Below are 21085 nucleotides of genomic sequence, written 5' to 3' on the forward strand. Positions count from 1 at the left end.
CAGTATTTTATTGAGGATTTTTGCATCCATGTTCATCAGGGATATTGGTCTAAAATTCTCTTTTTTGTTGTTGTGTTTCTGCCAGGCTTTGGTATCAGGATGATGCTGGCCTCATAAAATGAGTTAAGGAGGATTCCCTCTTTTTCTGTTGCTTGGAATAGTTTCAGAAGGAATGGTACCAGCTCCTCTTTGTACCTCTGGTAGAATTCAGCTGTGAATCCATCTGGTCCTGGACTTTTTTTGGTTGGTAGGCTATTAATTATTGCCTCAATTTCAGAGCCTGTTATTGGTCTATTCAGGGATTCAACTTCTTCCTGGTTTAGTCTTGGGAGGGTGATGTGTCCAAGAATTTATCCATTTCTTCTAGATTTTCTAGTTTATTTGCATAGAGGTGTTTATAGTATTCTCTGATGATAGTTTGTATTTCTGTGGGATCAGTGATGATATCCCTTTCATCATTTTTTATTGCATCTATTTGATTCTTCTCTCTTTTCTTCTTTATTAGTCTTGCTAGTGGTCTGTCAATTTTGTTGATCTTTTCAAAACACCAGCTCCTGGATTCATTGATTTTTTGAAGGGTTTTTTGTGTCTCTGTCTCCTTCAGTTCTGCCCTGATCTTAGTTATTTCTTGCCTTCTGCCAGCTTTTGAATATATTTGCTCTTGCTTCTCTAGTTCTTTTAATTGTGATGTTAGGGTGTCAATTTTAGATCTTTCCAGCTTTCTCTTGTGGGCATTTAGTGCTATAAATTTCCCTCTACACACTGCTTTAAATGTGTCCCAGAGATTCTGGTATGTTCTGTCTTTGTTGTCACTGGTTTCAAAGAACATCTTTATTTCTGCCTTCATTTCGTTATGTACCCAGTAGTCATTCAGGAGGAGGTTGTTCAGTTTCCATGTAGTTGAGCAGTTCTGAGCGAGTTTCTTAATCCTGAGTTCTAGTTTGATTGCACTGTGGTCTGAGAGACAGTTTGTTATAATTTCTGTTCTTTTACATTTGCTGAGGAGTGCTTTACTTCCAACTATATGGTCAATTTTGGAATAAGTGTGATGTGGTGCTGAGAAGAATGTATATGCTATTGATTGGGGTGGAGAGTTCTGTAGATGTCTATTAGGTCTGCTTGGTGCAGAGCTGAGTTCAATTCCTGCATATCCTTGTTAACTTTCTGTCTCGTTGATCTGTCTAATGTTGTAAATGTGGGGTGTTAAAGTCTCCCATTATTATTTTGTGGGAGTCTAAGTCTCTTTGTAGGTCTCTAAGGACTTGCTTTATGAATCTGGGTGCTTCTGTATTGGGTGCATATATATTTAGGATAGTTAGCTTTTCTTGTTGAATTGATCCCTTTACCATTATGTAATGTCCTTCTTTGTCACTTTTGATCTTTGTTGGTTTAAAGTCTGTTTTATCAGAGACTAGGATTGCAACCCCTGCTTTTTTTGTTTGTTTGTTTTCCATTTGCTTGGTAGATCTTCCTCCATCCCTTTATTTTGAGCCTATGTGTGTCTCTGCATGTGAGATGGGTCTCCTGAATATAGCAAACTGATGGGTCTTGACTCTTTATCCAGTTTGCCAGTCTGTGTCTTTTAATTGGAGCATTTAGCCCATTTACATTTAAGGTTAATATTGTTATATGTGAATTTGATCCTGTCATTATGATATTAGCTGGTTATTTTGCTCGTTAGTTGATGCATTGATCCTGGCATTGATGGTCTTTACAAGTTGGCATGTTTTTGCAATGGCTGGTACCGGTTGTTCCTTTCCATATTTAGTGCTTCCTTCAGGAGCTCTTGTAAGGCAGGCCTGGTGGTGACAAAATCTCTCAGCATTTGCTTGTCTGTAAAGGATTTTATTTCTCCTTCACTTATGATGCTTAGTTTGGCTGGATATGAAATTCTGGGTTGAAAACTCTTTTCTTTAAGGATGTTGAATATTGGCCCCCACTCTCTTCTGGCTTGTAGAGTTTCTGCCGAGAGATCCGCTGTTAGTCTGATGGGCTTCCCTTTGTGGGTAACCCGACCTTTCTCTCTGGCCGCCCTTAACATTTTTTCCTCCATTTCAACTTTGGTGAATCTGACAATTATGTGTCTTGGAGTTGCTCTTCTCGAGGAGTATGTTTGTGGCGTTCTCTGTATTTCCTGCATTTGAATGTTGGCCTGCCTTACTAGTTTGGGGAAGTTCTCCTGGATAATATCCTGAAGAGTGTTTTCCAACTTGGTTCCATTATCCCCGTCACTTTCAGGTATACCAATCAGATGTAGATTTGGTCTTTTCCCATAATCCCATATTTCTTGGAGGCTTTGTTCATTTCTTTTTACTCTTTTTTCTCTAAACTCTTCTTGCTTCATTTCATTCATTTGATCTTCAGTCGTTGATACCCTTTCTTCCACTTGATCAAATCGGCTATAGAAGCTTGTGCATGCATCACATAATTCTCGTGCCATGGTTTTCAGCTCCATCAGGTCATTTAAGGTATTCTCTACACGTGTTTATTCTAGTTAGCCATTCGTCTAATCTTTTTTCAAGGTTTTTAGCTTCTTTGCAATGGGTTCAAACATCCTCCTTTAGCTTGGAGAAGATTGTTATTACCGATCATCTGAGGCCTACTTCTGTTGACTTGTCCAAGTCATTCTCCATCCAGCTTTGTTCTGTTGCTGTTGAGGAGCTGCAGTCCTTTGGAGGAGAAGGGGCGCTCTGACTTTTAGAATTTTCAGCCTTTCTGCTCTGGTTTCTCCCCATCTTTGTGGTTTTATCTACCTTTGGTCTTTGATAATGGTGATGTACAGATGAGGTTTTGGTGTGGATATCCTTTGTGTTTGTTAGTTTTCCTTTTAACAGTCAGGACCCTCAGCTGCAGGTCTTTTGGAGTTTGGTGGAGGTCCACTCCAGACCCTGTTTGCCTGGGTATCACCAGCAGAGGCTACAGAACAGCAAATATCGCAGAACAGCAAATGTTGCTGCCAGTCCTTCCTCTGGAAGCTTTGTCTCAGAGGGGCACCCGGCTGTACGAGGTGTCAGTCAGCCCCTACTGGGAGGTGTCTTCCAGTTAGGCTACTCAGGAGTCAGGGACCCACTTGAGGAGACCATCTCTCTGTTCTCAGATCTCAAGCTCTGTGCTGGGAGAACCACTACTCTCTTCAAAGCTGTCAGACAGGGATGTTTAAGTCTGCAGAAGTTTCTGCTGCCTTTTGTTCAGCTATGCCCTGCCCCGAGAGGTGGAGTCTACAGAGGCAGGCAGGCCTCCTTGAGCTGCGGTGGGCTCCACCCAGTTCTAGCTTCCTGGCCACTTTGTTTACCTACTCAAGCCTCAGCAATGGCGGACGCCCCTCCCCCAGCCTCGCTGCTGCCTTGCAGTTCGATCTCAGACTGCTGTGCTAGCAGTGAATGAGGCTCCATGGGCGTGGGACCCTCTGAGCCAGGCACGGGATATAATCTCCTGGTGTGCCATTTGCTAAAAACACTGGAAAAGCGCAGTATTAGGGTGGGAGTGTCCCGATTGTCCAGGTACCGTCTGTCACGGCTTCTCTTGGCTAGGAAAGGGAATTCCCTGACCCCTTGTACTTCCTGGGTGAGGCGATGCCCTGCCCTGCTTCAGCTCACACTCCATGGGCTGCACCCACTGTCCAACAAGTCTCAGTAAGATGAACCCCTTACTTCACTTGGAAATGCGGAAATCACCTGTCTTCTGGGTCACTCACACTGGGAGCTGTAGACTGGAGCTGTTCCTATTTGGCCATCTTGGAACCAAGATCACGGAAACTTTATTTTCTATCCGCAAAACTTTTGTTCTGAGAGATCAAAATATTTTGAGTATTTCATGCAGCAGATCTGGGGGAAAATGGCAGATTAAACGCAGTTGGCCCCACTGTATCTGTTTTCTGTCCTCTCTCTGTCTTTTTTTTGTGTGTGTGAGACAGAGTCTCGCTCTATTGCCCAGGCTGCAGTGCAGTGGCACGGTCTCGGCTCACTGCAACCTCCGCCTCCTGGATTCAAGTGATTCTCCTGCCTCAGCCTCCTGAGTAGCTGGGATTACAGGTGCTTGCCATCACGCCCGGCTAATTTTTTGTAGTTTTAGTAGAGACAGGGTTTCACCATGTTGGCCAGGCTGGTCTCAAACTCCTGACCTTGTGATCCGCCTGCCTCAGCCTCCCAAAGTGCTGGGGTTACAGACATGAGCCACTGCAGCCGGCCTCTCTTCTCTTTGATCTGTCTGTCTGTCTATCTATCATCTAGTCATTCTGAAGCAGAGGCAGGCAATGGAGGTATACTTCAAAAAAGTTTTTAAAATTATGATTTTTTACAACCATGTATTTCTCCTGTGAATTAAGATCTGCCTGTTATTATCTCCAAGACAGATGCCAGACTTAAACGCTCATTTTGCTTTAATTTGGGCCAACCTTTTTTTTTTTTTTTTTTTTTTTTTTTTGCTCTCATTAAATCGTGTATGGCATCTAGGATCATCTTTTAAATAATCTTGTAAATACACTTCAAAGTGAAGTGGTAAAAGAATGGTGTTTTAATAGGCATGATTTGAGCTAAGTGCATATGTATGAAACTAATTAAAGCATTTAATGATCTGTGGAAGCCTTCTGAATGGTGAAATAGCCAAACCTAAGGAGTGGGGAGTGGGTGGAAGTGGGTACTTTGCCATTTTTTCTTTTAGATAACTGCGATTCGAAGACAGTTGTTTATGGTTCATATTCTTTGGCAAAAATGTTTTTGAGAGGAAATATGATAATGATAAAATGAAACAGTACTTTCTGCTAATGACCTAATACTTCAACCCAGGCTCACTTCATCAGAATCACTTAAGGAGTTTCAGAGCCACAGATGGCTGGGTTTCAGCCTGGAGATGTTTACTCAGACTGTGTTGTTGCTGTTATTGTTGTTGTTGTTGTTTTAATTTGCATTTTAAAAATTCTGTAGGTGATTTTAAAATATAAGAAAAATACTTTATTAAAGAAGGGGACAGTGGTTTAGTCTTATATAAGCATTTTTTGGAAGTATAACATACACTACAGGAACGTATACAAATTATATGACTCAGTACATTTTCTCGAAGTAAACACACCCATGTAACTGGCACCTGATTAGGGCCTCATAAGTTTCCCATCCTGCCTTGTAGTGCTACCCAACCCCCACACCATCGCATAACTACTTTCTTGACTTCTACACCCTAGTCTTTGAAGTTCTTTATATAGATGGAAGCATGTGGTATATACTCATTTGAGTCTGGCTGCTTCTTTTTTTTTTTTTTTTTAATGTTTTGTTGTTGTTGTTGAGATGGAGTTTTGCTCTGTCGCCCAGGCTGGAGTGCAGTGGTGCAATCTCGGCTCACTGCAAACTCTGCCTCCCTGTCCCTGGTTCAAGGGATTCTCATGCCTCAACCTCCTGAGTAGCTGGGATTACAGGCATTCGCCACTACACCTGGCTAATTTTTGTATTCTTAGTAGAGATGGGGTTTCGCCATGTTGGCCAGGCTGGTCTCGAACTCCTGGCCTCAGGTGATTTGCCCGCTTCAGCCTCCCAAAGTGCTGGGATTACAGATGTGAGCCACCGCTCCTGGCCCTGAATCTGGCTTCTTTTGCTCATCATTACATTTGTGAGAATCATCCTTGTAATTTGGTGATTTTTATTGCTGAATAATATTCCATTTTACTAATATACCATAATTGATCCCTTTGATTGTGTATGGGCATTTGAGTTGTTTTCAGATTGGTGATTTAAATGGTGCTGCTACGTACATTCTTGTACATGTCCCTTTTGGTAAAATATGTATGCATTTATTTTGCTATATATTCATTTTTGGTTATCTATTGCTAATAAACTGCCCCCACATTTAGTGACTTAAAAACAACAGCCATTTTATTGCATGTGATTCTGTGGGTCAGGCATTTGAACAGGGCTTGCTGGGAACAACTTACCTCTGTTCCATGTGTTATCGGTTGAGCTCACTCATCTAGCTGAACTGGGCAGGAAAGATCAAATGGTTTTAATCACATATCTGGGACTTTGGCATTAGCTATTAACTTGGTTACCTCTTGGCCAGGTGCAGTAACTCATTCCTGTAATCTCAGCACTTTGGGAGGCCGAGGCGGATGGAGCACTTGAGGTCAGGAGTTCAAGACCAGCCTGACCAACCCCATCTGTAGTAAAAATACAAAAATTAGCTGGGTGTGTTGGTGCACACCTGTAATCCCATCTACTCAGGAGACCTGGGACACAAGAACCACTTGAACCCGGGAGGCGGAGCTTGCAGTGAGCCAAAATGGTGATACTGCACTCCAGCCTGGGTGACAGAGTGAGACTCCGTCTCAAAAACAAACAAACAAACAAAAACAACTTGGTTGCCTCTCTTCTTCTCACACAGCCTCTCTGTCCAGTTGGCTATTCTGGACTTCTTTACATGATGGCTGGGTCCAAGAGGGCAAAGGCAGAAGCTGCAGGGCCTCTTAAGGCCTATGCGCTAGAACTCTGGGAAATCAGTTCTGCCATACTCTATTGGTTAAAACAAGTCAAAAGGCCAGCCATGAATTCAGAGCGGTTAAAGAGATATCCATCTCTTGCTCGGAGGAGTGGCAGTATTACAGTATAAAGGGATGTAGACACAGGGAGGCATGATTCCTTGGGGAGCCATTATCATAAAAATGTACCACAAGTCAGGGATAGAAGTTTGGGGTTATAGGGCTTATATCTGTTCAGCTTTATTAGATACTGGCAGACATTTTTACAGGATGGTTGTAACAAGCTATACTCTCACCAGTTCAGTTGTTCCATCCTCACCAACACTTGCAATAGTCCATTCTTTTCATTTTAGTTATTCTGGTGAGTATGTAGCGGTATCGTATTTCAGGTTTAATTTGCATTTCCCTGTGAGCAGTCAAGTTACTCACTTTTTTTCTTTTCTTTTTTCTTTTTTTGAGACAGGGTCTCACTCTGTCCCCCAGGCTGGAGTGCAGTAGCATAATCTCGGCTCACTGTGACCTCTGCCTCCCGGGTTCAAGCCATTCTCCTGCCTCAGCTTCCTGAGTAGCTGGGACTACAGGCATGTGCCACCATGCCTGGCTAATTTTTGCATTTTTAGTAGAGATGGGGTTTTGCCATGTTGGCCAGGCTGGTCTCAAACTCCTGACCTCAGGTGATCTGCCCGCCTTGGCCTCCCAAAGTGCTGGGATTACAGGCATGAGCCACCACGCCCGACCAAATTGCTCACCCTTTTGTATATTTATTGGTCATGTGGACATCTCATGTGGTGAAGTTCCTGTTCAGGTTTTTTGTCCATTTTTCTATTGGGTTATCTGTCTTTTTCTTACGAATTTGGAAGAGTTTTCTAACTCTTCCTATTTTTTTTTTTTTTTTTTAGATAGAATCTTGCTGTCACCCAGGCTGGAGTACAGTGGCATGACCTCAGCTCACTGCAACCTCCCCCCACCCAGGTTCAAGTGATTCTCATGCCTCAGCCTCCCGAGTAGCTGGGATTACAGGCCTGTGCCACCACACCTGGCTAATTTTGTATTTTTAGTAGAGACAGGATTTATTCCGTGTTGGTCAGGCTGGTCTTGAACTCCCAACCTCAGGTGATCCACCCACCTCAGCCTTCCAAAGTGCTGGGATTACAGGCGTGAGCCACCACGCCCAGCCTAAATAGGGTATTTTTAGGAACCAGAAGGTTATTTAACATTTCCAGATATTGGGGCCACCAGATTAACGGTCTTAACTCTGGGGCGTGGAGTATCTTGAGACACGTTGGGTGCTCTGAAGATAAGAGGTGACCCTGGAAGCAGTCATACTTGTCCTTGTAATCCTACCACCTCATGATGATCTCCCTGTGCTACCACTTTAAGAGCTCAACACCAGTGCATAGGACTCCATGAGGAGTACAGACTCCACAGAAACGTTCCCAGTCCACTTTTCACACGTCAGCCTCCTCCCACAGGCAGAAAGCCGAAGCTGCCATACATAGCCATAGGTTTAAACAGAGACTGGCGGAAGCGGGGAGTGGGTTGGAGTGTGTGGAAGTGTTGTTTTCACTTTTCTTTCTGCTTCGCAGATCAGCCAAAATGTCCTATTGGACCAGGTATTTTATATTTTTTGTTGCTATGGTGAACAGAACATTTTCCCCATTATATCTTCCATTGGTTGTTGGTAGTGTTTAGTAAAGCTTTTGAATTATGTCCATTTATCTTATATTGTGCTACTATTAAGTAATAATAATATATTATTTTTATTGCTGATATTTGTTACATGTTTACCATGTGCCATGTATTTAAGTGCTTTAAATACATCATTTCATTTAGTCTTCATGACCAACCAGTTAGATTAGTAGTATTATCATCCCCTTTTTGTAGATATGGAATCTGAGGCTTAGAAGGTAATCTCCCACGGTTATTCATCTTATTGGTGGAGAAGCTATGATTCAAACCAGTGTGATTAACGTCTGTATTTTATATATATATAATATAAAATATATATTTATTATAGTATACATATATATACACACACACACACACACACACACATATATATATATATATATATATATATATATATATATATATATATTTTGAGACAGGGTCTCACTCTGTCCCTCAGACTAGAGCACAGTAACGTGATCATGGCTCACTGCAGCCTTGACCTCCTGGGCTCAGATGATCCTCCCACCTCAGCCTCCTGAGTAGCTGGGACTAGAGGCATGCACCACCATGCCCAGCTAATTTTTTTGCATTTTGTATAGGGGTTTTGCCATGTTGCCCAGGCTGATCTCGAACTCCTGGACTCAAGTGATTCTCCTGCCTTGGCCTCCCAAAGTGCTGGGATTACAAGTGTGAGCCACCATACCCAGGCTCTGTACTACATTTAATTCTCCCATCAATTCTGGGATTTTTTCAATTGATTTTCTTGGGTGTAGGTATTTAATCACGTTGGCCACAAGTAACTTTATTTTTATATCTTTCTATACAATAATTACTGCTCTTTTTTTTTTTTTTTTTTTTTGTTGTTGTTGTTGTTGTTGAGACAGAGTCTCGCTTTGTCGCCCAGACTGGAGTGCAGTGGCCGGATCTCAGCTCACTGCAAGTTCCGCCTCCCGGGTTCACGCCATTCTCCTGCCTCAGCCTCCCGAGTAGCTGGGACTACAGACGCCCGCCACCTCGCCCGGCTAGGTTTTTGTATTTTTTAGTAGAGACGGGGTTTCACCGTGTTAGCCAGGATGGTCTCGATCTCCTGACCTTGTGATCCGCCCGTCTCGGCCTCCCAAAGTGCTGGGATTACAGGCTTGAGCCACCGCGCCCAGCCCAATAATTACTGCTCTTATTTCAGCTTCATGTCTTATTGCGTTGGCCAAAGATAGTGGAACAGTGTTAGAATGAAACAATGAAAGTGGGCATCCTTGTTTTGTTAATGATTTAATGGAAAAACCATTATTGATGATTTAAATTTATAAAGCGATGTTAAGGAGTATTATTCCATTCCTTGTTTCTAAGTTTTAAAAAAATCAGGAACAGATGTTGAATTTTATGAAATGTCATTTTGGCATCTATTGAATTTATTATATGGACACCAATGGTTCTGATCCAGGTTCATAACTGAGAAACAAAAATAACTATAAATGTAGTTCAATTGTTGCTTTTCTTTTTCCAGCAATATCTGGAGCTTGTTTTCAAAGTGACATGTGGGCGGTAGAGGCAGAAATTGTTGTATAAAAATTTATGGGCTTTAAATTTTTCCCTGTCCAGATTTTGAGTCTGTACTGGGTAAAAGAAAAGATTGTGTGTAGGGGGTATTTTTGATGTATTTTCTTTAGAACAACTTGTAAAGGTATCATTTGCCTATAATTCTTAATTAGCTTAGATTCATGTTGACAAAATTGTAAATCAAATAGGTAAGGATTAATTCTATGTTGTACAAATCTCTATATATTGTTCATTAAATTATTGTTATTAGTTATAATAGTTCTAGCCCACAAGAACAGCATATACATAAGAAATGTTAAAGCCTTTGATTGTTTTCATACAGGACACATTACCTACTGGAAGAGAATTTATGTTATTCTGTTTTGTGTTGCTAAAAACCAGCAGAAGGATTATGATTTGACATTGATTAATACTTCATATTGAGTAGTTTTAACTAAGAATCGGTTTAGGGAACTAGTGCTTTTTCATATATTTGTCACTGAACTTTTAGGCAATGAGGGTCATCAGATCTATGGAAGGGATGGTAGACCAAGCTTCTCTTTTTTTAAAGAATGAAAACAATATTTTGATTTTGTTCTTAAGTAACAAGACTGAGTCTTCATAATTAGAAGGGATGGAATTGATTTGCTGTGTCAGTTAGCTAATGGAAAAGGGAGAGATGACAGAGCATGGGTGGAGGCAACGATTGGGAAAATAAAATGATTTTTGCTTTATTGCTCACAGAGTTGGGATTACTAAATAAATTGGTTATAAGTATATAAATAACACTATAGGTATCATGTAGCATAGTTACATTTTAATATGTAGTAAAAGCGTAATGGTTAAGAGTTTGAGGCCGGGCGCGGTGGCTCAAGCCTGTAATCCCAGCACTTTGGGAGGCCGAGGCGGGCGGATCACAAGGTCAGGAGATCGAGACCACAGTGAAACCCCGTCTCACTAAAAATACAAAAAATTAGCCGGGCGCGGTGGCGGGCGCCTGTAGTCCCAGCTACTCAGGAGGCTGAGGCAGGAGAATGGCGGGAACCCGGGAGGCGGAGCTTGCAGTGAGCCGAGATCGCGCCACTGCACTCCAGCCTGGGCAACAGCGTGAGACTCCGTCTCAAAAAAAAAAAAAAAAAAGAGTTTGAGCTTGAAGCCAGCTTCTCTGGGGTTAAGTTCCATCTCTCCTACTTACATGCTGTACCCCATTTTCCTCAAATATAAAATGGGGATACCAACAATATTAATCTCATAGGATAGCTTCGGTCATCACATGAATACACATATGTAAGGTGCTTAGAACAGTGCCTGGCACATCAGTAACTGGGAGCTCCCATTCTTGTCATTATCAGCATGATGCCTTGGAAAAGGTGTGGCCTGGGGTTCAACCTGGGCAGGGGTTGCTGAGTTTTAAAGGATGAGAAATTGTCCAAAGAAGAGAAAGCAAGGGTAGTCCAGGGAGAGGGAAGAGTGGGAACAATAAAGACAGAGTGCTGGGCTGGGAGAGGAAAGCATTGCCAGTGTGGGGCAGATGCGAAGTCCAGGGGTGACATCTTAGATCGGAGGAGTCTCCAACTATGTTTAATTGTGTTATGGAGTCTGAAGAGAGGATCATGCTGGAGATACAGGCAAGGGAGGAAGTGACTATGAAGTTGCCAGGCCTCTGAGGATTTGGAAGGGAGAAAGGGGGCTGGGAACAGCTCCATGGGTGGTCCCATATGCCTGTCTGCATCCATAGCTGCATCCTCAATTTCATTTCCTCTTTCCCTCCAGCATCTGCCTTTCTAAATCAGGCATGCTTCAAGCTATGCTGCCTTTCTTTCTTTCTTTTTGAGACAGGGGTCTTGCTGTGTTGCCTAGGCTGGAGTGCAGTGGCACAATCACGCCTCACTGCAGCCTTGACCTCCTGGGCTCATCCTCCTGCCTCAGCCTCCTGAGTAGCTGGAATTGTAGGTGCACGCCACTATGCCCAGCTAGTTTTCTGTATTTTTTGTAGAGACGAGGTTTCACCATGTTGCCCAGGCTGTTTCACTGCCTTTCTCGTGAACACTGCAATCATACCATAAATTCCTCCCCCATCTAAAAAAACAAAATCCCCTAGTTTTGACCATGCATTCCATATTCACTTTATTTTTTAGAGTCTATAACAGAAAATAACCTTTATAATTCTGTTAGATGATGTAGTGAAACTACTGAGGGTTTTCGTTTTTGCTGTTATTTGTTTTTTCTAAGAGTTGCTTGGTATTTCCGTGTGTACAGTCAGGAAAAGGAAAGTTGTCATTTGGAACAAGATTTATGTCCAGGAATGACTACCAAATTGAAAAGGGAGGCATGAGCATTGAAGACAGTGAAGTATGTAGGCTTTACTGCCTATGTAATGAACCTGAGATAAAGTTATCAAGATGCTCTGCCTTTGTAGTCTTTAAATATAAATTGAAATAATTAAGTTATTCTTAAATCTCAAGCCAAACCCAAATGAGAAAAATAACCACTCCTGGACCACATTAAGGACAGACATTATTACTCCTAAATTCAACTTCTTATAAAACATCATCAACCGCCACCAGAAAACACTGTGATACACAATAATTTAGAAAATATTTTTTAAATTACCAAACAGTATGACTTTAGAAAACATTTTTCACGTTTAGTTCTTAACTGTAATCTCTCAGCATAACTGGATCATGAAAAAAATGTATTTTGTCTATATCTGCTAACATTATACCTTCCAAACTTGACCACTCTGAATATTTTAAAAGAGAAACTATTTGCAGAGAACTTCTGAAGAATGGCCTTTGTAACAATTCAGTGTTAATGAGTTGAAGAGTATGTCATTGTCCTCTGGGTCATTATCTGCAAGAATATTGTGTATTAAACAACCACCATACCTCAGTGGCATGTAATCAACATTTCTTTTTGCTAACAAGTCTACAGATTAGCTGAACACTTCTGCTGATCTTGGCAGGCTTGATTTGGCAATTTTTTGGGTCTTCACTGGAGTTCACTCATGTGTCCAGAGCGAACTCTGGTGGCTGCTGGCTGGGGGCTGATCTAGGACAGCCTTGGCTAGGATGACTCAGCTCAGCTCTACATGGTCTTGGATCTTTCTCAAGCCTAGCCTAGGCTTTGTGGTAGTAGCATCGTTCCTAAAGAGAGCATGAAAGCATACAAAGCCTCCAGAGAGACCTGGGCTTGGAACTGGTACATAGCACTTCCATCACATTCTTTAGGCCAATACAAGTCATGAGCCCAGCCGGTTTGAAGGGATGGGGAAACACACTCTTGACGGGAGTAGCTGCAAAAGTACATTACAAAGAGCATGGATAGAAGGTGGGATAGAGAATTGGGATCACTTTTGCAATCAATCTACCATGTTTCCTTTCGTCTTTCTCTATCTGAATTGTCTTGATTTCTGTACTGGGGCTGACTGTTTCATGGGCAATCTAGCAGGCAAGGACCCTGGGTCTCAGCACCCACTAAAATGGACAATGCAGGCACTCCGTTATGTAGAACTGTCTCTCCGAGACTGAGAGCTTCTTTGGGTATTTCTGCCTGTGGTTTGACATTTAACTTTATCTGCTTTGTTACCAAGAAAGAATGAAAATCATGTCAGAAAATTTATTTTTATGTACAGAGAAAAACAAATCCATTACAGCTAAATAGAATCCTCTGAAGTGTTTAACAGGGGAAAAATTGAATGTTGCAGTTAAATTTTCTGTAGGTTCTGAATAGCAGCAGATGTTTGAACCAGATATAATGTATTGTTCTGTTTTCCGCCCTAGTTGTAAAAGTCTGAGATGTAAGAGTGGGCAAAAAACTTAGAGCTAGAGCTTCGATCATCCAGATACCTTGATTGGTCAATTTTCCCTGTGCTCCTGCCTCCCCTTCCCACTGGCCATGGACCCACTGCTGTGGTAAAACATCTGCCCAGGAAGGGATGGTGGTGACCCATGTGAATGTTCTGGTCTCAGGGTCAGTCATTCCTCGCAGTTATATGTGGGCTATGTTGGTATGCAGAACATTTAGCACAGTGCCTTACATGGGCTAGGTATTCAAGAAGATATTTATTAAATTTAAGTATTGAAATGTTGATTCCCACCCCACCCCCCGGTTCTGTCCTTCCTTTTCCAGAATTAAGAAATCAATCTCTTGAAAGCGAACAGGACTTGCGGGACAGACATGATTATGTGGACTTGATAGATGTCCCAGACTCCTATAATGGCCCTCGGCTACAATTTCCTCTCACTTGTACTGATATTGATTTACTTCTTGAGGCCTTCAAGGAACAACAGGTAAGTGTAAGCAGATGCTGCCTTGATTCTTGTACATAACAGATGCCCAATAATTGTTGAAAGAATGGATGGACATACTACAGCAGAAATGCATTTCTTTAGAAAACAGTTCACATTAAGTGAGAACTACCCTCTGTTACCCATTTAATAGAAGTCTCCTCAGGTGCACAGCAAGCTCCTTTCTATAGGCTAACAGCATTTCATTTGCCATTTTCTGAGATATCATTCACATACCATAAAATTCACCATATTACAGTGTACAACTCAGTGATTTTTTTCTTGCATTCACAAGATTGTGCAACCATCACCAATATCTAATTCCAGAACATTTTCATCACCCCCAATAGAAAGGTCATTCCTATTATCATTTCCTCCTCCCCACCCCTGGCAACCACTATTCTATTTTCTGTCTCTATGGATTTGCCTATTCTAGACATTTCATATAAACGAAATCATCAAATATGTGGCCTTTTGTGTTTGGCTTCTTTCACTTAGTGTTTTAAAGGTTTGTTCATGTCATATCATATATCATTACTTAATTTCTTTTTATGGCTGATAATATTCCATTGTATACCACATTTTGTTTATCCATTTATCAGTGAATGGACATTCGGATCTTTTCCACCTTTTGGCTATTATGAACAATGCTGCTATGAATATTCATGCACAGATTTTCGTATAAACATGTGTTCTCAGTTCTCTTGGGTATATACCTAGGAATATTTCATGGGGTCATATGGTAGTTCTATGCTGGATCATGTGGTAACTCCATGTTTAAATTTTCCAGTAATTGCTAAACTGCTTCCCACAGTAGTGGCACCATTTTGCATTTCTACCAGCAATGTATGAAGGTTCCAATTTCTTTATGTTTTTGCCAACACTTGTTATTTTGTTTTTATTTTTATTTTTATTATAGCCATCCTAGTGTGTGTGACATGGCATTTCATTGTGGTTTTGTTTTGCATTTCCCTAATGACGAATGATGTTGAGCATCTTTTCATGTATTTATTGGCCATTTGTATACCTTCTTTGCAGAAATCTGTGCAGATCCTTTGCCCACTTAAAATCAGGCTTTTTATTATTGAGTTATAAGAGTTCTTTCTGAATATAAATTCCTTGTCAGATATATGATTTGCAAATATTTTCTCCCATTATGTAGGTTGTTTTTTTCATTTTCTTGATAATGTTCTTTGAGGCCTAAAAGCGTTACATTTTGATAAAGTCCAGTTTATCCATGTTTTTTCTTGGTTGCTTGTGCTTTTGGTGTCATATCTAAGAGTCCATTGTCAAATCTAAGGTCATGAAGACTTGCCTCTGTGTTTTCTTCTAAGACTTTTATAGTTTTAGCCTTTACACTTACGTCTGTGAATGATTTTGAGTTAGCTTCTATATATGGTATGAAGTCAAAATTAATTTTTTGCATATGGATATGCAGTTGTCCCAGCACCATCTGTTGAAGAGACTGTTCTTTCCCCATTGAGTGGTCTTTGCACCCTTGTCAAAAATCAATAGGCCAGGCCAGGCCAGGCACGGTGGCTCATGCTTGTAATCCTAGCACTTTGGGAGGCCGACGCAGGTGCATCACCTGAGGTCAGGGGTTCAAGAGCAGCCTGACCAACATGGTGAAACCCTGTCTCTACTAAAACTACAAAAATTAGCCAGGCATGGTGGCTCATGCCTGTAATCCCAGCTACTCAGGAGGCTGAGGCTGAAGAATTGCTTGAACCCGAAAGGTGGAGGTTGCAATGAGCCGAGATCGCGCCACTGCACTCTAGCCTGGGCGAGAAAACAAGACTCCATCTCAAAAAAACAAACAAACAAAAATCTATAGGCCATAGATATATGGGTTTGTTATTGGACTCTCAGTTCTATTCTATTGGTCTATGTGTCTGTGCCAGTACCACACTGTCTTGATTGCTGTAGCTTTGTAATAAGTTTTGAAATAGGGAAGTGTGAGTCCTTCAACTTTGTTCTTTTGCAATGTTGAAGTTGTTCTTCATTATTGTTTTGGCTATTTGGGGCCCCTTGCAATGAATTTGAAGATCAAATTTTCCATTTTTGCAAAAAAGCCTATTGGGATTTTGATAGGGATTGCATTGAATTGCTGTATCACTTTGGGTAATAATTGCCATCCTCACAATGTAAGTCTTTCAACCCATGGTGTCTTTCCATTTATTTATGTGTTTAATTTCTTTCAGCGATGTTTTGTGGTTTTTAGTGGGCAAGTCTTTCATCACCTTGGTTAAATTTATTATTAATTTATTCTTTTGGTTGATATTATAAAAGGAATTGTTTTCTTAATTCCTTTTTTGATTGCTCATTACGTGTGTGTTGATCTTACACTCTGCAGCTTTGACGAATATACTTGTTAGCTCTAGTAGTTTGTGTGTGTTTGTGTGTGTGTGTGTGTGCATGTGTGGTATATTCTTTTGAATATTCTATATACCAGACATGTTATCTGTGAATATAGTTTTATTTCCTTCTTTCTGATTTGGATGCCTTTTGTTTCTTTTTCTTGCTCAATTGCTCTGGCTAGAACTTCCACCACAATATTGAATATCAATGTGAAAGTAGGCGTGTTTATTTTGTTCCTCATCGTAGGGGGAAAGCTTTCAATCTTTCACCACTGAGTTTAATGTTAGTTGTAGGTTTTTCATAAAGGTCTTTTATCATTTTGAGGAAATTTCCTTCAATTCTTAGTTTTCTGAGTGGTTTTATCATGAAAAGGTGTTGGATTTTGTTAAATGCTTTTATTTGCATCAATTGAGATGATTGTGTGTTTTTTACCCTTCATTCTATTAATGTGATGTGATATATTGAATAATTTTGTTATGTTGAACCAGCCTTGTAAATATAAATCCCTCTTGGCCATGGTATATAATCCCTTTAAAATGCTGTTGTATTTGGTTTGCTGGTATTATGTTGAGAATTTTTGCATCTATTTCATAAGGGATATTGGTCTGTAATTTTCTTTTCTTGTAGTGTCTTTGCCTGGCTTTGGTATCAGGGTAATACTGATCTCGTAGAGTGAGTTAGGAATTGCTTCCTTTTATTCTGTTTTTGGAAGAGTTTGAGAAGGATTGGTGTTAATTCTAATTTAAATGTTTAGTAGAGTTCACCATTGAAGCCATTTGGTCTTGGACTTTTCTTTATTAGGAGGTTTTTGATGACAGATCCAATCTCTTGTTCTAGATCTGTTCAGATTTTTTATTTCTTCTTGAGTCTGTTTTGGTAATTTGTGAGTTTCTAAGAATTTGTTCATCTCATCTAAATTACCTAATTTGTTGGTGTACAATTGTTCATTGTATTTTCTCATAACCCCTTTTTATTTCTTTAAGGTTGATGGTAATGTCCCCACTTTAGTTTCTGATTTTAGTTATTTTCATTTTCTCTCTTTTCTTAGTCAGTCTAGCTTAAAGGTTTGTTAATTTTGTTGATCTTTTCAAAGAACCAACTTTTGGTTTTGTTAATTCTCTCTATTGTTTTTCTATTCTTTATTTCATTTATCTCCACTCTAATTCTTATTTTCTTTGTCAAAATATTAAGTTAGTTTATTGATGTGAAATCCTTCTTTTTTAATGCATGCATTTACAGCTACAGATTTCTCTCTGAACACTGCTTTTGCTGTATCCCATAAGTTTTGATGTGTTGTGTTTTCATTTTTATTCATCTCAAAGTATTTTCTAATTTCCCTTGTGATCTTTGTATTACCCATTGGTTTTTTAAGAGTATTTATTTCATAAATAATTGTGCCACTGCACTCCAGCCTGGGCGACAGAGTGAGACTCTGTCCCCCCTGCCAAAAAAAAAAGTGTATGATTCAACAGTTTTTAGTATATTAAAAATGTTGTGCAACCATCACCACTATGTAATTCCAGAGCATTTTCATCACCCCCAAACAAAACCCCATTAGCAATCAATCCCATTTGCTCCCTCCCTAGCCCCTGGCAATACTAATTTACCTTCTGTCTCTATGGATTTGTCTAATATGAACACTTCCTATAAGTGGAATCATACAATATATGTGGCCTTTTGTGCCTGGCATCTGTTGCTTGGCATGTTTTCAGGGTTCATCCATGGTAGCATGGATCAGTACTTCCTTCCTATTTTTAGCTGAATAATGTTACTTTGTATGGATATAGCACATTGTATTTAAGGGATTATATGTTTATACATGCATTTTAATATTCATCTGTGGTTATATTGATTTTTGTATGCTTGCAAACACATAGAATATTTCTGGGAAAGATATGATACTTTTAACAGTGCCTGTTTCTAGGGGTAGAGATTAGGGGAATATGATCTAGGGGAGACGGAAAATGACTTTTCATTATTTTACCCATTTCTACTATTTAAAATTTTATTTCAACTAAAAAAAGGACTTGTTTCTCCATTTTAAAACTGCTTTTTTTTTTTTGAGGTACAGTCTTACTCTGTTGCCCAGGCTGGAGTGCAGTGGCGCAATCTCGGCTCACTGCAACCTCCACCTCCCAAGTTCAAGCGATTCTCCTGCCTGAGCCTCCTGAGTAGCTGGGACTACAGGCACGTGCCACCACGCCTGGCTAATTTTTGTATTTTTAATAGAGACAGGGTTTCACCATTTTGGCCAGGCTGGTCTCGAACTTCTGACCTCAAGTGATCTGCCCGCCTCGGCCTTCCAGAGTGCTAGGATTACAGGTGTGAGCCACTGTGCCCGGCCCTAAAACTGCTTTTTTAAAAAGAAATATTCTTTAAAGGTAGTATTTTCCTCTAACTTAAAAGAATGTGACTATTTTATTAAAGTGGTTATTTAACCTGAGTATATTTATAAATGGAGAGACTGCCATCTGAGTTAATCATCTTGAGTATTTAATATTGCAGTTGTAAATATAATTCTAATGCTATGGAAAGATAGCCTTATAGGCAAGGACTAGTATGACCAGAATGGTTTTAGTCAATCCAAAGACCCAGAGAAATTATTTTCATAATAATTTTCTGTTGTTGCAATATATTCTCAGTTAATATTTGTTAATTTAGCTTTTTTAAAAAACAAAACTGCCCCTTTAGACAACAATTACTCTGATTAGTACTACCAATGGACCAGAAAAACTACAATGACAAGCTAAGGTAACACTGAAGCCAGTGTTGGGAATCAACAGATTACATGTGGCTGGGGGTGGTGGCTCACACCTGTAATCCCAACACTTTGGGAGGCTGAGGCAGGAGGATCATTTGAGGCCAGAAGTTCGAGACCAGCCTGGGCAACATAGTAAGACCCTATCTCTTCCCCCTCCACAAAAAAAAGGAAAGAGCTTGAAAATCCAGTGTGAATTTTTCACTTACAGCACATTTCAATTCAGATTAGCTCCATTTCACATGCTCAATAGTTCCATGTGGCTAGTGGCTGCCATATTGGACAGCATAGGTCCAATATGGCAATAGGTCTAAATAGTTTTGACCTATTAAAATACATTAAATTTGTGTAGTAGTCACATCAATGCTATATTATATTTTGGAGTATGTATTTATCATTTTTTCTTCATTCTCTCTCTCCTTTTTCTTTTTCTCTTTTTTTATTACAATTGGCTTTTTGTCTGCATGTTTCCCTAGGGCAAGGGCGTGCCTCCCTTCACTTCTCTTGGGCTCTAAGGACCTGGGATGAGGATTCATTTTTTCAGTTACACATGTCCACTGAGGGCTTATTATATGCCAGACACTGTGCTAGAATGATCTATTTCAGAATAATTGAGAGATTATCCTGAAATACAGTGACCTGAAACGTGCGCACGTGCTCCACCTTTACAGTTTTTTATACAGTCATGTCTGTCTTCCTTGTTCATTACATCTGTTTTCTCTGCTTCCCCCTCACAGATACTTCATGCCCATTATGTCTTAGAGGTGCTATTTGAAACCAAGAAAGTCCTGAAGCAAATGCCGAATTTCACTCATGTACAAACTTCTCCCTCCAAAGAGTTAACAATCTGTGGTAAGTTTCAGACCAGAGTTGTCAAATTAATATTTAGGAGCCTCTTGGTCCTACATCGTTTGCCTAACTTGAAAACTGTGTAAATTGGACTGTGTTAAGGGAAAAATGTTAATATAGAATTATCTATCATGATAATACTGTTCCCCATCTTGTCTTTGTTTTGCATACCAGCTGGCAGGAATTAATTATGTGAGAAATTAAAGAGCTCGTAGCTTTTTATAAAGGCAGACAGCATTTTAATATGGAAAAACCACCCATGGGTGGAATAAGCATTCTTTGCCCTCCGTCTAGCTCTCATTCTCTTTGTTCCACATTGCTTTTTCTAGGTGGGCCTCTGCATGCCACTTATGCTGGGAAGAGAAAAACCCATGGCAGGGTGGAGATTAAATTCTTCTCTGCCCTTGGCTGCTGTTTTAGATTTTTCCAACTGGTCTCTGCAGCTTTTAGAAGAGTGGGAATGTCCCAGAAATCTGTTTCTTGTTCTTTTAAATAACAAGATTTGAGATTTTGCTATCATATAGGCCAGCCTGGCAGGATATTGCTTCAAGAAACAGTACGCATTGAAATTCCTCACAGTTGGTGCTCAGCGTGCTTGCAACTGCTTGAGAGTGGGGTGCGTGGAAGGAACAGCAATTCCCTTAACTTCTAATTAAGCCTGTAGGTTACAAAACAGTGATTGTTATTTTCCAAATCAGTTTTTCGTCTGCATTTCTCTTATTCTGGCAGGTAGAAGTGAATTTGACAATCTAATTAAAGTATTTGCATTTCTAGCATCTGATAGTGGTGGCAGGGACTTGATGTAGCAGTGCCTACCTCATGACATGCCCTAACTCAGGTTTTTGAAGAGTCTCTAATGGTTCATTTCCAGCCTCATCAGGCCATCACGTCTCTGACTAGCAGATGATTCATCTCAGCAGTGGGGGTCTTTTATTCAAGGCCTCACCTGGCCTTACTTTTCATGGAAAATAGAGACTTCGGGTCATGAGGCTCAGAAAGCCATGCCACCCTGTGAAGCCTGTGAGGCCAGGGCTAGGTGTGCTCTTAGGATATCTAGAATAGCCCAAACTGAGAATGGGATACGCTCCCCTGTGTTTCACTGGGAGCCACTACAGACTCATCCTTGCTAGAAGGATCTAGAAGAAGACACACGTTAAGTACAGG

General features: G+C 40.4%; 1 protein-coding gene across 15 annotated transcripts in view; it reads left to right on the forward strand.

Moving 5' to 3' along the window:
* PPEF1 (protein phosphatase with EF-hand domain 1) overlaps window positions 1–21085 on the forward strand; it is a 149919-nt gene that overhangs the window by 61199 nt on the left and 67635 nt on the right. For all 15 annotated transcript variants that reach the window (XR_012429808.1, XR_012429809.1, XM_074028973.1 and 12 more), the window contains 2 exons: window positions 13799–13959; window positions 19810–19924. Coding sequence is in view for 13 of the 15 variants with exons in the window: in XM_074028973.1 (XP_073885074.1) it covers window positions 13799–13959; window positions 19810–19924 (276 nt within the window). In the remaining 2 variants the exon portion in view is untranslated. The remainder of the gene's footprint in view (window positions 1–13798; window positions 13960–19809; window positions 19925–21085) is intronic.

The sequence above is a fragment of the Macaca fascicularis genome, chromosome X, assembly GCF_037993035.2.
Source record: "Macaca fascicularis isolate 582-1 chromosome X, T2T-MFA8v1.1".
NCBI classification, from domain to species: Eukaryota; Metazoa; Chordata; class Mammalia; order Primates; family Cercopithecidae; genus Macaca; species Macaca fascicularis.